The sequence below is a fragment of the Carassius gibelio genome, chromosome A18, assembly GCF_023724105.1.
Source record: "Carassius gibelio isolate Cgi1373 ecotype wild population from Czech Republic chromosome A18, carGib1.2-hapl.c, whole genome shotgun sequence".
Lineage (NCBI taxonomy): Eukaryota > Metazoa > Chordata > Actinopteri > Cypriniformes > Cyprinidae > Carassius > Carassius gibelio.
The window spans coordinates 2,596,592-2,610,636 of record NC_068388.1 but is presented as its reverse complement, the minus strand read 5'-3'; the positions used below and the strand labels follow the sequence as shown (position 1 = coordinate 2,610,636).

The window sequence follows — 14,045 nt, the reverse complement described above, 5'->3', positions numbered from 1 at the left end:
TAAATTACATTATATTTGTCTCACAGCATTGTTAATGACTTCACATGTTTGTATAGACATTTTTTTCAATAATACATTTGTCTTTCTGTGCACTGAATAAAGTCTATGCTATAGAGAGATGAAATAATATAGATTGCGCCTACTCTTTCCTTTTGCTTTGTTTTAATGGCAAAACTCTTTGCATGTTTTGGCTGTAAAGTGGTCACCGGACCTCTGACCAGTTTGATTGTAATTATTTCCTCAGACCACTGGGCTGGATCTCTTACAGGAACAATTTTTGGTTCCCCGAAGAACCATTTTGTGAAAGGTTCTTTAAAGAAATGGTGTTACAAAGAACCACCGATGAATAGGTTATTTTGTTTATGGCCCCATTTCTTCCAAAACAATATCCTAAAATGTATCATACTATCATACTATACATTTTCTTCTCAATAAGATTGTTCATAAAGTAATTTTGAAAAAAAAAAGTAACAAGATGTGACAAGATGTATGATTAAAATGTTTATTGCATTTACAGTATACATCAATGCAATATACATCCTACCCCAATACCGTGTATATGTGTTATAAGTAACAGAGATGTGCACAAGTACTAGAGTACTCAGACCTTACAACTGAGAAGTCACTGTAATCATTAATTTCATGACCATTCATCGCTGTCGAGTCTGAGTACTTTATTATAAGCTGACTTTATATTTGTGACCCTAGACCACAAAACCAAAGTCGCTGGGGTATATTCGTAGCAATAGCCAAAAATACATTCTATGGGCCAAAATGATACATTTTTCTTTTAGGCCAAAAATCATTAGAATAGTAAGTAAAGATTATGTTCCATGAAGATATTTTATACATTTCCTACCATAAGTATATAAAAACTTCATTTTTTATTGATAATATACATAGCTAAGAACTTCATTTGGAGAACTAAAAAGATGATTTTCTCAATATATAATTTTTTTGCACCCTCGCATTCCAGATTTTCAAATAGCTGTATCTCGGCCTAATTTTTAGATCCTAACAAACTATACATCAATGGTAAGCTTATTTATTCAGCCTTCGTATCATATATAAATCTCAATTTTGAAAAATGGACACTCATATTTCTCATTTTCTGATTGATTATGGCAGCATATTGAGTGGTACCTGAGCTCTGACTAGTTTGTGTTAGAACAGCATGCCATCCAGACAAAATCAAAACCACCAGTACTTGAAATAAAAAATGTGTAATAGAGTGAATACAGCAGGTTAATGTCAGTGCCCCCATCATCCACTGGTATGCTCTTTTTCATCCCATGGAAACTGCCTCTGGTGGTTCAAAGAATTCCCGCTTTCACAGTCCTTTTGATGAATGGTTGAGGCTGAGGCTACCAAATCAACAAACAGGGTCCATACATTATACACAGGAGAAAATAAAATAATAAAACATTACACATACACAGAAATAATAAATCCCCCCTTCCCCCAGACAAAACTAGATTAAACTGTAAAATTAAACCGTATTGTGACATTCTTTAAAAAGAACAACTGAACAAAATGTTGGCTAACAAAAACAACAACAACATCATACTCATTTGAAATGGGCACAACATTTACAGACAACAACATGATGATTTATAAAATGGTAAATTCTGGCATAATCAAATAATGATGTGTGCATGTGTATCAAGTCCAGGTAGTCTCTTATCTGTCAACAAGCTTACCTTGTGACAGTTCCTCTACGCCATCGTCACGAAACCCCCTTTTTGGTTTTTCTTCTTTGGTGACTTTTTTTTTTTAAAGTATTCAGTTCTTTAAGAAAAAAAATTACTGACCCAAACTTCTTTGAAGAGTGGTGTAAAATGGGCTTTTGCATTTTTGAGCATTAGGAATAGATAAAAGTGTTATAAAATAAAAACATTACAATTTACACTTTAAAAATCCACAGAAAACACTGTATAATATATGGCCTTTTCAGTATACTAACACACTATTCTGATCTCACATGCTATTGGACGGATTATATGCAATAACCTGATGATTACCAGGAAATTGTTACAGTAACATAAACAATATGGCTTTTCACACTTTAAATAGTTAATTATGCAGCGTCACAGTATACTTTGAGCATGCAAAATCTAAATGGATAAATGCATAATTCAGAGAATTGAATTGTATGAATTGTAAACAGGGCTGCTAGGTCATCGCAACAAAACCGGCCCAAAAACCCACAGAGGACTTGGCAACCCTGCTTGGAAGAGCTCAGAGAAGAAAGAATGCCACATATTGTCAATTTCAGAATTACGTTCATTACGACATGAGTGAAGGCAGCTATAAGGGAGGAGTAAATGCTCTCTGTCACTGTTTGACAGGTGAGGCACGTGATTGGATATCTGTTGCTAATTCAAACTTGATTCTGAATTAGCTACATGTGTGAAATGATTAAATGCATGGTGAAAAGTTCTCTCTTTTTTTTTTCATGGCCAGGATTTCTCAACTGCCTTAAATGTCTGGTTCTGGCATTGTTTTTATACTTGTTAAAGAAGTAATGACATACAGTAGTTTGACCAATGGCCTTCAGGCATTATGCATAATCGACCGATCGTGGCATCTAAGAAGATGGGATCTACAGAAAACGGTCAAAGCAATGCAACACAATGGAACACATTTTAGCCAGTTTAGAAATCCTGGCCAGGATCTTCCCGGGTCATTCTATGAAATACAGATATTTGTAAAAATCCAGATTTTTTACTATAATAATGAATGTTATTTGTGAGTCTTTATTCTTGATTTCTTGTTGAAGCTGTTTCTGAAGCTCTGTCCTGCCATGAAGTAGAGGATGGGGTCAATGCAGCTGTTGAGACTGGCCAGAGGTCGCGTGACCTTGTAGATATTATTGGAGAGACGTATTATGCTGCAGTCGTGTTTGTCAAGGTAACGTAATGTGTAGTATATACTGCGGTTCACATGGAAAGGCAAGAAGCACACCATGAAAGCCAAGAGCACAATAACAATCATCTTCACCGACTTCTGTTTGGAGCGCTGTGACATTGGTTCTCTGAGATCTCCGGGATCAAGAAGTTTCTTCACCATCAGGCCACTGCAGACCAGCACCACCCCAAACGGTAGGACAAAAAGCAGAAACATCACCACCGTGCTGTAGACCAGAAAGTCATTGAAGAGCTCCTTGATGGTGGTGTCATGACAGACCAGATTATTATCATTTTGTCTCACCCGGGAGAAATAAAGAAGTGGTGCCTGTAAGATGAGAATGATCAGCCATATTCCCACAGAAATCATACGAGCACGCCGGCGGTTCATCCAGTACAAAGAGCGCATCGGGTGGCAGATGCCTAGAAACCGGTGCAGACTGATGCAGCTGAGGAAGAGGATGCTTCCATAGAGGTTTGTGTAGAAGAGAAAGCGAATCAGCTTACACATCAGCTCACCGAACGGCCAGTCGTTCTTATCAGCGTAATAGTAGATGAGGAACGGCAGGGTGAGGATGTAAAGCGTGTCGCAGACGTTGAGGTTGATCATGTAGATGGTGCTGGGCTTCCAGTGTTTGGTGCGAAACAGGATGATGTACATGGCCGTGATGTTCAACCCCAGACCGAACACAAACACCAAAGTGTAACTCACCGGGAGGAGAATGTACTTGAATTGTTCTTTTAAAGTACAACGGTAGACTTGACTATCATTAGTTCCAGTCTCCAGTATTCCAGTACTGTTAAGCGTTGCCATTCTCAATCAGATCTGTCAGAGAATAAGACAATTAAATCATATCAATACATCATGTCAACATCAATATATTAATTTACAAAGCGATATGGATACACATTTCAATATGCACGTAAATACAGATTAAAAGTAATATCAGCTAATATTCGGAATATATTCTGTTAATACAAACCCGATTCCAAGTTGGGACAATGTACAAATTGTGAGTAAAAAATTAATGGAATAATTTACAAATCTCATCAATTTATATTTTATTCACAATAGAATATAGATAACATATCAAATGTTGAAAGTGAGACGTGTTTAAATGTCATGCCAAATTTTGGCTCATTTTGGATTTCATGAGAGCCACACATTTCAAAAAATGTGGGACAGGTAGCAGTAATGTTACATTCATTGACTTTCTGTTTCCTTATTTGGTCATTTTCCTGTTCTTGTTTGGTTAATTAATTAATCCTCACCTGTCTTCATTCATCTGATTTCTCCCCTCGTGCTTAAATACCCTGTCTTTTGAGTTCCTCCTTGCTCGTGATTGAATTAGTAAATTGATGTATGATGTTGTATCTAAATGTAATAATTTATAGTTTTGTTGGATGTGCCCTTATTCTCCCGCAATCATTAAAAGTACCCTTTAGTATATCTACTCATTTGTGCACCTTCATTCAGCAGTCCAACTCCTGTGCCTGGAGCAACTAGACCGTTCGCTGGAAGACCACACTAGGGACTTTCTCGATCTGGCCAGCCGCCATCCCGCTGCACGGAGCTAGAGCCCACCGTAGCCGCAGAGCCTGAGCCTATCATTGTCAGGGAGCAAGGACTCGAGAACGCAACTGACCAGGTGTGTGAGCCGGCAACACCGTGCTCGTGGGATTACTGGTGGAGATCGAGGGCGTGAAGGAAAGCCCTGCCCACACTCCTGCGACCGAATGTGAGCTGCATTCGGTTTCTGTAAATTATATGGAGGAATTAATGGACCTTATTGACTGGTTTGTGGAGGTAAGTCCTGAATTTCCTCCCTCTCCCGCCTCCTCCTAGACCTGTCAGTTCCTCTGTTCCATTTCCGGTGGTTCCATCCAGCCCTGAATCTCCTGTTTCTCCTCTGGTTCCATCCAGCCCTGATCCTCCTGTGTTCCCTCCCAGCCTCCCTCTCCCACCTCCTCCTAGACCTGTCAGTTCCTCTGCTTCATTTCCGTTAGTTAAATCAGCCCTAAATCTCCTGTTTCTCTGCTGGCTCTATCCAGCCCTGTTCCTCCTGTGTCTCCTCCCGGCCTCCCTCTCTCATCTCCTCCTAGACCAGCCTGTTCCTCAACCTCATCTCTGTTGGTGCCAGTCAGTCCCACAGCTCACCCTCAGTCAGCACCATCTGGGCGCGATGGTTTGCCGCAGGACTTCCAGTCTCCAGCTCTGCCTTGGCGTGTGTATTCCCTGTCTTGGCGTGTGGACTCCACCTCGGCCCTTCGACCCTGTGGCTCCGCCTTGGCACCCCACTCCCTCGTCTTCACCGTGGCCCGTCATCCCACCGGGCTCCCTCGTCCCTCCGGATCCACCTTGGTCATTCGTCGACCATCCGCCGTCTTGGGACTCCACTCCTATGGCTTCGCCTCGTCATTCCATCCCTCCGGCTCTGTCAGGCTCCTCCTTCCCTCTGGCTCCACCTATGTCCTCCGTCACTCCGACTCTGCAGTGGGCTTCCGGAGACCCCGCCTCTGCCTCGGCTGCTGGTGCCTTCAGCGCTGCCTTGGACCTCCGGAACCTCTGCGTCACCCTGGCTCTGCGGCTGCTCTGCTCCATCTTGGGCTCCTCACCCACCGGTGCTGTCTCCGTCTGTATGACCCCTGGGGTGTCGTCCTGGCTGGTCTCTGGAACACCACCTGGCTCTTTCTGCTCCGGGCTCCTCTCTGGCTCCTCCCTCCTACTCCATCCGGGGTCCTCTCCATTGCCTGCCCCTTGCCTGCCCCACGTCCGCTTCCAGAACCCCCACCCTCCCTCCGCTGGTATTCCTCATTCAGTGCGAGGACGCCCTGTTCTGGGAGGGGGAGAACTGTTACATTCATTGACTTTCTGTTTCCTTTTTTTTTTTGTCATTTTCCTTTTCTTGTTTGGTTAATTGATTAATCCCCACCTTTCTCCATTCATCTGATTTCTTCCCTTGTGCTTAAATACCCTGGCTTTTGAGTTCCTCCTTGTCCGTGATTGAGTTAGTAAGTTGATGTATGATGTTGTATCTTAATGTAATATTGTATAGTTTTGTTGGATGTGCCCTTATTCTCCCGCGATCATTAAAAGTACCCTTTAGTATATCTTCTCCTTCGTGCGCCTTCATTCACACACCAGCAGCCGTAACAAATAAGAGGCCGGAAAAGTTATATGTACATATAAGGAACAGCTGCAGGACCAATTTACAACTTATTAGGTCAACTGGCAACATGATTGGGTATAAAAAGAGACACTCAGAGTGGCAGTGTCTCTCAGAAGTCAAGATGGGCAGAGGATCACCAGTTTCCCCAATGCTGCGGCAAAAAATAGTACAGCAATATCAGAAAGGAGTTTCCCAGAGAAAAATTGCAAAGAGTTTGAAGTTATCATCATCTATATTGCATAATATCATCCAAAGATTCAGAGAATCTGGAACAATCTCTGTGTGTAAGGGTCAAGGTCAGAAAACCATACTGGATGCCCTTGATCTTCTGGCCCTTAGACGGCACTGCATCACATTCAGGAATGCCACTGTAATGGAAATCACAACATGGGCTCAGGAATACTTCCATAAACCATTGTCGGTGAACACTATCCATCGTGCCATTTGCCGTTGCTGGCTAAAACTCTACTTCTTTAGGTCAAAAAAGAAGCCGTATACAAACTATCAGCGCTCAGTTCAGAAGCCTGCATCTCTGATGGTATGGGGGTTGTATGAGTGTGTTTGGCATGGGCAGCTTACACATCTTGAAAGGCACCATCAATGCTGAAAGGTATATCCAAGTTCTAGAACAACATATGCTCCCATTCAGACGTCGCCTCTTTCAGGGAAGACCTTGCATTTTCCAACATGACAATGCCAGACCACATACTGTATCAATTACAACATCATTGCTGTGTAGAAGAAGGATCAGAGTACTGAAATGGCCAGCCTGCAGTCCAGATCTTTCACCCATAGAAAACATTTGGCGCACCATAAAGAGGAAGATGCGGCAAAGAAGACCCAAGATAATTGAGCAACTAGCCTGTATTAGACAAGTTTAGGAATAGGAATGTTGTCCCATTTTTGAGCAATTAGTCTCCTCAGTCCCCAGACGTTTGCAGACTGTTATAAAAAGAAGAGGGGATGCCACTCAGTGGTAAACATGGCCTTGTCCCAACTTTTTTGAGATGTGATGATGCCATGAAATTTAAAATCAACTTAATTTACGCTTAAAATTATACATTTTCTCAGTTTAAACATTTGATATGTCATCTATGTCGCATTCTGAATAAAATATAGAAATGTGAAACTTCCACATCATTGCATTCTGTTTTTATTCACAATTTGTACATTGTCCCAACTTTTTTTGAATCAGGTTTGTAAATCAATGTAAGCAGTAAAATGATGCTGTTTTATGTTAGAAAGAGGAAATCATGACTAAGCTGCCAGAAAATAAAAAGCTTTTTTTCAGTCGAGAATTGGTTAGGAAAATATATCAGGATGAATGCCTCTCAAGATCTCTCAAGACAATGTCCATGTCAAATTTAGAATTCCATCACTTGCTAACAAATGGATCCTCTGCAGTGAATGAGTGCTGTGAGACTGATAACAACTTGATCTGTGCATATTTCTCTCCTGATTCAAACTCATCTACATCTTGAATGGCCTGAGGGTGAGTACATTTTCAGTAAATTTTCATTTTTGGCTGAACTATTCCTTTAAATGAGTAAGCAAGCAAATAAAAATATAAATATATTGATAATCTGTTTATGTAAAACCATTTAAGCATTCATTGCTTCCCAAGCCAGGTCTTGCATAGTACAACATATCTTGGTGTAGCTTGAATAAATATATTTCACGTTGCAATAGGTTAATGTAACAAGTGCACATCATGGTGTCTGTCTGGGTACCTACGGTAAACATACACCACACATGTATTTCTTTAAGAGATGGTAAATATCGACAAACTGCACACACCCATATTGATACTGTCATGCATATGACAGCCTACAAATATTCCTGGAATATTGTTTGTAACAGAGCACTGAAGTAATTTTAAACTGTTTCATCCAAACTCATGGCACGAACAAATGTACAAAGTTTAAATAGATTTTTCTGCTCCTCACACAGTTTAACAGCACTCTCATTTATGCCTGAAAACAGCACATCTTATCGATCAATGAAGCAAATCATCAACAAAGTGTGTTTAAATCTCCCGAGAATTTCCTAAGAAATTCATTGGATTATATTTCAATAACGACTAATTTTACAGTTTTTGCTTTCTATTTTGTATAATTCAATACAACAAATTTTTTTTAATATAAATTATATTATCAAATGTTGATAAAACCAAAACTAATCATGTTCACTAGCATAACTTGATAATAATTTAGGAAACCTAAAGCATAAATCTGACTGGAGACTTCCGGACCCTGCATACATTATTAGTTAATAATTCCACAAATACCTTTTAATATATAAGTTTTGGAACTTTACAGTTTAGACTTTTGTCTAATGTAACTGTGTTTTAAGGATGAATCGATGGTGTTGACTAGAGCATTCATTATTTAGATGTCACTTAGAGACATCTTCTAAATGAATAAACTTAGAAAATATATATCCCACAAACTGACACGTCTTTATAGTTTTATCTATGTCCAGATTTATAAAAAAAAAAAAGTAATCACAGTGAAGTCCAATAATCATTGCACATTTTTGTAAGTTACACATTCTGATAAATATGATTGTGGACATGCCAAAAAAAAAAAAAATGTAAGTCACGTACTCACATGTGTTTTCGGCAGTTTATTTTCAGGAATGTCCCCTTGTGCTCTTCATACCCGCACAGTCCTGATCTTCCTCTGCCTGATCATGCTGCATTTCTTCATGGTGGGCGGGACTACTCACGTCAACACGCCTCAAGCCTGCTCTCATTGGTCAATGGCCTGTCAATCACTTGGCACACTCTCAGAAATAAAGGTACAAAAGCTGTCACTAGGGGCTGTACCTTTTCAAAAGGTACACTTTTGTAACTACTGGGTCCTAATATGTACAGTACACTTTATGTACTAATATGTACCTTTAAGGTACCAAAATGGACCCTAAAGGTACAAATGTACCTTTTGTAATGTTTTAATTTTGACATCACCTTGAAGCAGCTAAAGATTGGTTTTAAACATTACTTGTTTTCATGACTCGGAGACTTATGACTCGACTCTTTCTTTTAAAATACAATAACTTTACACACAGTGCACTTTAAGATGTAAAACTTTGCGGGATGTTTTCATTCATTTAGAGCTGTGTTACACACTGCAGGAAAGGTGATTTTCAACAATCAATAACAGGGGCACTTCTGCTTCAATCTAAGTAGCAAATTCATTTAAACTTCACCCTTATACAGCTACATCAACATCTTTAAAACATGCTTGTTTAACATGTTATACAATACTGCAATTGTATGTTCAGACTTGACAGCAATTCACCTGAAAGAAAAAAACTCACCGTGGAAGACATATTTTGGTTATTGTGAACAGTATATGAGGTATTTATTGATTTTCTTGGTATTTAAACCACATGATGTACAGTTTTCTTGATATTTAAACATTTCAGACAATTCTTTTACATTTATTCGTCAATAGCTAAATTATGGATTTATTTTTTTTTTTACTTAAAAAAAGTACATAATTTGTTTGATTTGTTTAAAACAAGAAAACTACAAGTCACTCATATGTTAATTTTCTTAAACTATAAACAGGTCTTGCCCTTCACAACCTGTATTTTATTCAACTTAATTTCAGTAAATGCTTTTTAATAGTTTTACTTTCAGTTTTAGTTAAGAATAACAAAACTAGCTCGACTGATTAAAGGCATGTTTAGACAGCTCTGGCTGATTTGAATAGTATTCTGGAACTGAACCAAAATTTAGTGAAAAGCCATTGTCAAATGCCAAATTCAGTTAGAGAAAAGCCATTGTCCTGATACTAACCTTCCTGACACAACTTTTCGTGAACAACTTAATCAGCCTATAATCCCATAAATCCTCAAACACAGTGTCAGTTTGCAAGGTTTCCAAACAAATGCAGAGTTTGCAACTTATGAATTGAACGAAGCACGTTCTCTGGTTAAAGAGTAGATATATTTAACCATATGGTCCTTCACGTTCTATAAAACATCTTTCAGAAGGGACACAAGGTCTTTCTATTTATTCAACACCAAATGGTTCCTTGTTAGGAGTTTCAGAGACTCAAAGATGTCCAGAGATTTCAAATGAACTGTTAATTCCATTAATATTTATCACAGTCATTTATCATGGGTCATTTCCCTGAGTGACTCTCTTCGATCACAAACTCTGTAAGAGAGGTTGAGGATGATTTCCTGTTTTCAAATCTAACTTTACTTTTCTTGCTCTTGATTTTGTTTCTGAAGCTCTGTCCTGCCATGAAGTAGAGGATGGGGTCAATGCAGCTGTTGAGACTGGCCAGGGGTCGTGTGACCTTGTAGATATTATTGGAGAGTAGTATTATGCTGCAGTCGTGTTTGTCCAGGTAACGGAAGGTGTAGCATATACTGCGGTTCACATGGAAAGGCAAGAAGCACAAAATGAAAGCCAAAATCACAATAATAAAAGTCATTGAAGAGCTCATTGCTTGTGGTGTCATAGCAAACTGTTGATTGTGGTGTCATGTCAACGTTACTTTGAATTTTGAAAGTCTTTTTATAAAAGATCAGCATGCATTAGCCAGCTTGTATATGCATGCGAGTGTTTCTGAACTTTGTTGTTAACTGAGTGTGTTGAGTTGTTTTTTCAAAGCTCAATGCATAAAATGAGCTTTTAAAGTTTCACTAAATGGTTGTTCTCATAGTCACACACCCCATTAAGTGCTTGCATTGATGACACAGACCAACACATCTCGATCAGTGCACTGGATAAAGCCATAAAGTAGCTGAGAACTTCCTCAGAATTTCATCCAATATTTCTTATAGATCATATCTACATCTAATGACATTTGATGTGATTTGAACAAACCTATTAGACATCCTGACCATTTGTTAAACAGATTATAAATGTTATGAATGCATAATTTACTTTATCTCTCTTTGGATTGATTTAGATTTTTTTTTTTTTTTCATTAACAATCTTTTTATAGTGCAAGCTCAATAAAGAAAAATGGTAATGCATTTTATACTGATGTTAAAGAATCATCCTTTACACATGCAAAATAAAAAGCAACTCACACAGATGCTTTCAGTGGTTCCTTCAGCAACGTAACAGTTGTGCCTCCTTTCAGTTTGCATACCTACACAGCCTGTTTATTCTGCATACAGTATATCCACTGTGGGTGTGTTTACATGCCTCAGCCTGCTCTCATAGGCCACAGTATCAGCCATTCTGGAAGCCTCACACAGTCACTTTAAAGAGATAATTCCCCAAAAATCAAAATGTGCTGAAGATGTGCTCACCCTCCAGTGAAAAAGTCCATCTCCTGTTGTCCTCTCACATCAAAATCCACCCACATATTTTTGTTTAGAGCTGTTTTGGCTTGTAAACAGTGCTTGATCTGTGCAGATTTCTCTCCTGATTCAGAAAAGAAAGCAATATTATGGATTATGAATATTTTCGCTAGAAGCAATAGTGTGAAGTAAAAAAACATCTTGATGGACTTGTTTCTTACAAACGTGCTGCTTTTTGCTTCAGAAGACATTATCTGATGGGCTGGAGTGCTGTGGATTGCTTGTGGATTATTGTGATGTTTTTTTTTCTCAGCTGTTTGGACTCTTATTCTGACGGCACCCATTTACTGCAGAGGATCCATTGGTGAGCAAGTGATATGTTCCCAAGAATAAACAAACTCATCTACAACTCAGTACATTCTCAGCAAATTTTCATTTTTGGGTAAACTATTCCTTTAACTCATACAGTTATTGTTATCAGTGCCATATTTCCTGTAAGCAATATTATTTTAGAGTTCCTGATGGCTTTACCTGCCGAGTCATTCCAGCAAACGTTTAAATCAATGTTGATTCAGATGATGAAACAAACTCATCTACTCATCTTGGATGGCCTGAATGTGAGTACATTTCAGCTGATTTTCATTTTTGGGTGAACTATTCCTTTAAAGTTCAGTAATCTATTTTTAATCAATAATACTGATGGGAAAAAAGAAGAACAAAAAAAAAAAAAACACTATGCTTTGCATTTTAACGTTTCAGAATAGAGCCCTTGGTGAGAACCCTGCAGAGTCTGGCAAAGGAGAAAGGCATATGCTAATTATCAATAATTAACATCTTGCTCGACAGTACAGTGCAGAGGAAATACACACAGCCTGAAAGAAACCGGAAACACATTCGTTCAGGGAACTTGAATAAAACCATAGTTTAGATGTTAACGCATGAAACCTATTGCTTGGTTTCTTAACAAACCATGCAGTCCAAATACAAGAAAATATTCTCAACACTGGCACAGTTCCAGTGCAAAAGCAAAACGCTTCAAAAGGCTTTATCAGATTTGTATGAGGTCCGTCATCTTTCCTCTGTGACTGTGTTACTATAAAGGTAAGAAAGAATGTCAAAGAGTCCAATTGCTATCGTACTTGCCTCACAATACTGTAATAATTTTTACCCTTAGTAAGCAGAGTTATGAACCTGGGCTATACGTGGTCAGTCTCTGCACGTACTACGATGTTTGTGCACACTTGACTGAATTGAGGATGAGGATGATCAGTCGACAAGTATTAAGAATACATGTGAACTACTTCAACAGAATCAAATAGATGCTTCAAAAGTGTCCCAACATGCACCTCATAAAGAACGGGCATCTAGCAAAGAAGCAGCTCAAATATAAGATAGTTTGTCACATATTTTGCTCATTATATAGCTAATTTATTATATAAAGTCATTATATAACACTTCCACTGAAGTTTCAGATTTTTCATTACTCTATCTTGTAGAAAATAGTCATAATAAAAGACTGAATGGTGGTTTTGACTGTTCTTTCATTAATGTCTTCCCTTGTGACAAGTAGCCTGTTCAGACAGATTTATATTGTGAAAAAAAGTCAAAAGATCATTGTCTGTGAAACATTAATAGGAGGTTCATCATGGTATTGGAATCCATTCTGAGATCCTTAGATCTGATTATTGTTATGTAACATCCAGTGAAATGTATTTGACTGTATACGATCTATATTGCACATACACAAGAGCTTGACATATTCAAAGAAAAATCTTTGAAGGTGTATCCTCATGTTCAGACCTGCAGATTTAGCGGCTTTATATGTCAGATGTGTTATAGCCTACATTCCAGAATGGTTTGTCTAATTATTTTACGCATTTGAAATGTGTTTTTACCGAATTCTACAGTCGATAACTCATTTTGTAACTCTGTCCGAAGTACATCAAAATGTGTTATATTTTCATCCACTGGATAAAGAATCAATGGGATTGCGAAATGTACTAACATTACTATGACAAAGGCCTAGTTCATGAATAGTAATGAGCTCTATTTGCTGTTGGTGCGTTCTTGAACTGTCCAATCACGTAACTTCATTAATATTCAAATGACCCGATGACCGTTGCTCACGCACCAACGTTAGCCAATCAAGTTCGCCAAGTGAGCGAACGTCCCGTTACGTAATTAATATTCATGACTAAGCCATCCCCGTAGTAGAGTTCGTGCAGCGGGGATTGGTGTGTCCGGTCCGGGGCGCTGTTGGGCTGGATGTTACGGTTGGAGACTCATCTTTGGAGGCATATTCTTCTCTCTTTCATTACTTTCTCCCCTGATCTGCAGTGTTTGTTAAGCGTCTGCCCGACTGGACCTGTTTCATCATGGCCGTCTGAATTTGGATCCAAATCCCAGTCTGATCCCGTTTTCTCAATCATTTCTCCCGATCGCAGTGGGAATCATTTCTTTGGGATATTACTTCATTTGTGCCAATGTTCAAACATGCAGCCTCCGCCAAGAAAGGTAAGAACCCAGCGTTGGAACAACGCGTGTGTTTATTTATTTATTTTTATTTTTAAATGTGATTTGTTACATTTTCCCTAAGTTGCAACTTTGTATCCAGCCGCGGTTTGTTTTGAAACCATGTATCAAGAGTTTTCTCGAGCGGTGCTGTTTTTCTTGTTGTTTTTCAAGCGGCAGCGGTTGT

At 38.8% G+C, this 14,045-nt stretch overlaps 2 protein-coding genes across 3 annotated transcripts in view; one reads left to right on the top strand and one right to left on the bottom strand.

Annotated features, from left to right (window-relative positions):
* Positions 1-654: 654 nt before the first annotated feature.
* LOC127934608 (P2Y purinoceptor 2-like) lies at positions 655-8,943 on the bottom strand. The gene is made up of 2 exons (XM_052532103.1): positions 8,686-8,943; positions 655-3,732 (listed from the first exon to the last, which is right to left on the bottom strand). The coding sequence occupies exon 2, from the start codon at positions 3,718-3,720 to the stop codon at positions 2,743-2,745; it is 978 nt and encodes a 325-aa protein (XP_052388063.1). The 5' UTR covers positions 3,721-3,732; positions 8,686-8,943; the 3' UTR covers positions 655-2,742.
* A 4,643-nt stretch (positions 8,944-13,586) lies between these two features.
* LOC127934356 (F-BAR and double SH3 domains protein 2) overlaps positions 13,587-14,045 on the top strand; it is a 74,805-nt gene continuing 74,346 nt past the window's right edge. The window contains exon 1 of one of the 2 annotated variants that reach the window (XM_052531681.1): positions 13,587-13,861. In XM_052531681.1, coding sequence (XP_052387641.1) covers positions 13,613-13,861 — 249 coding nt within the window. In that variant the 5' untranslated portion in view covers positions 13,587-13,612. The remainder of the gene's footprint in view (positions 13,862-14,045) is intronic. The other variant, XM_052531682.1, reaches the window with a different exon arrangement.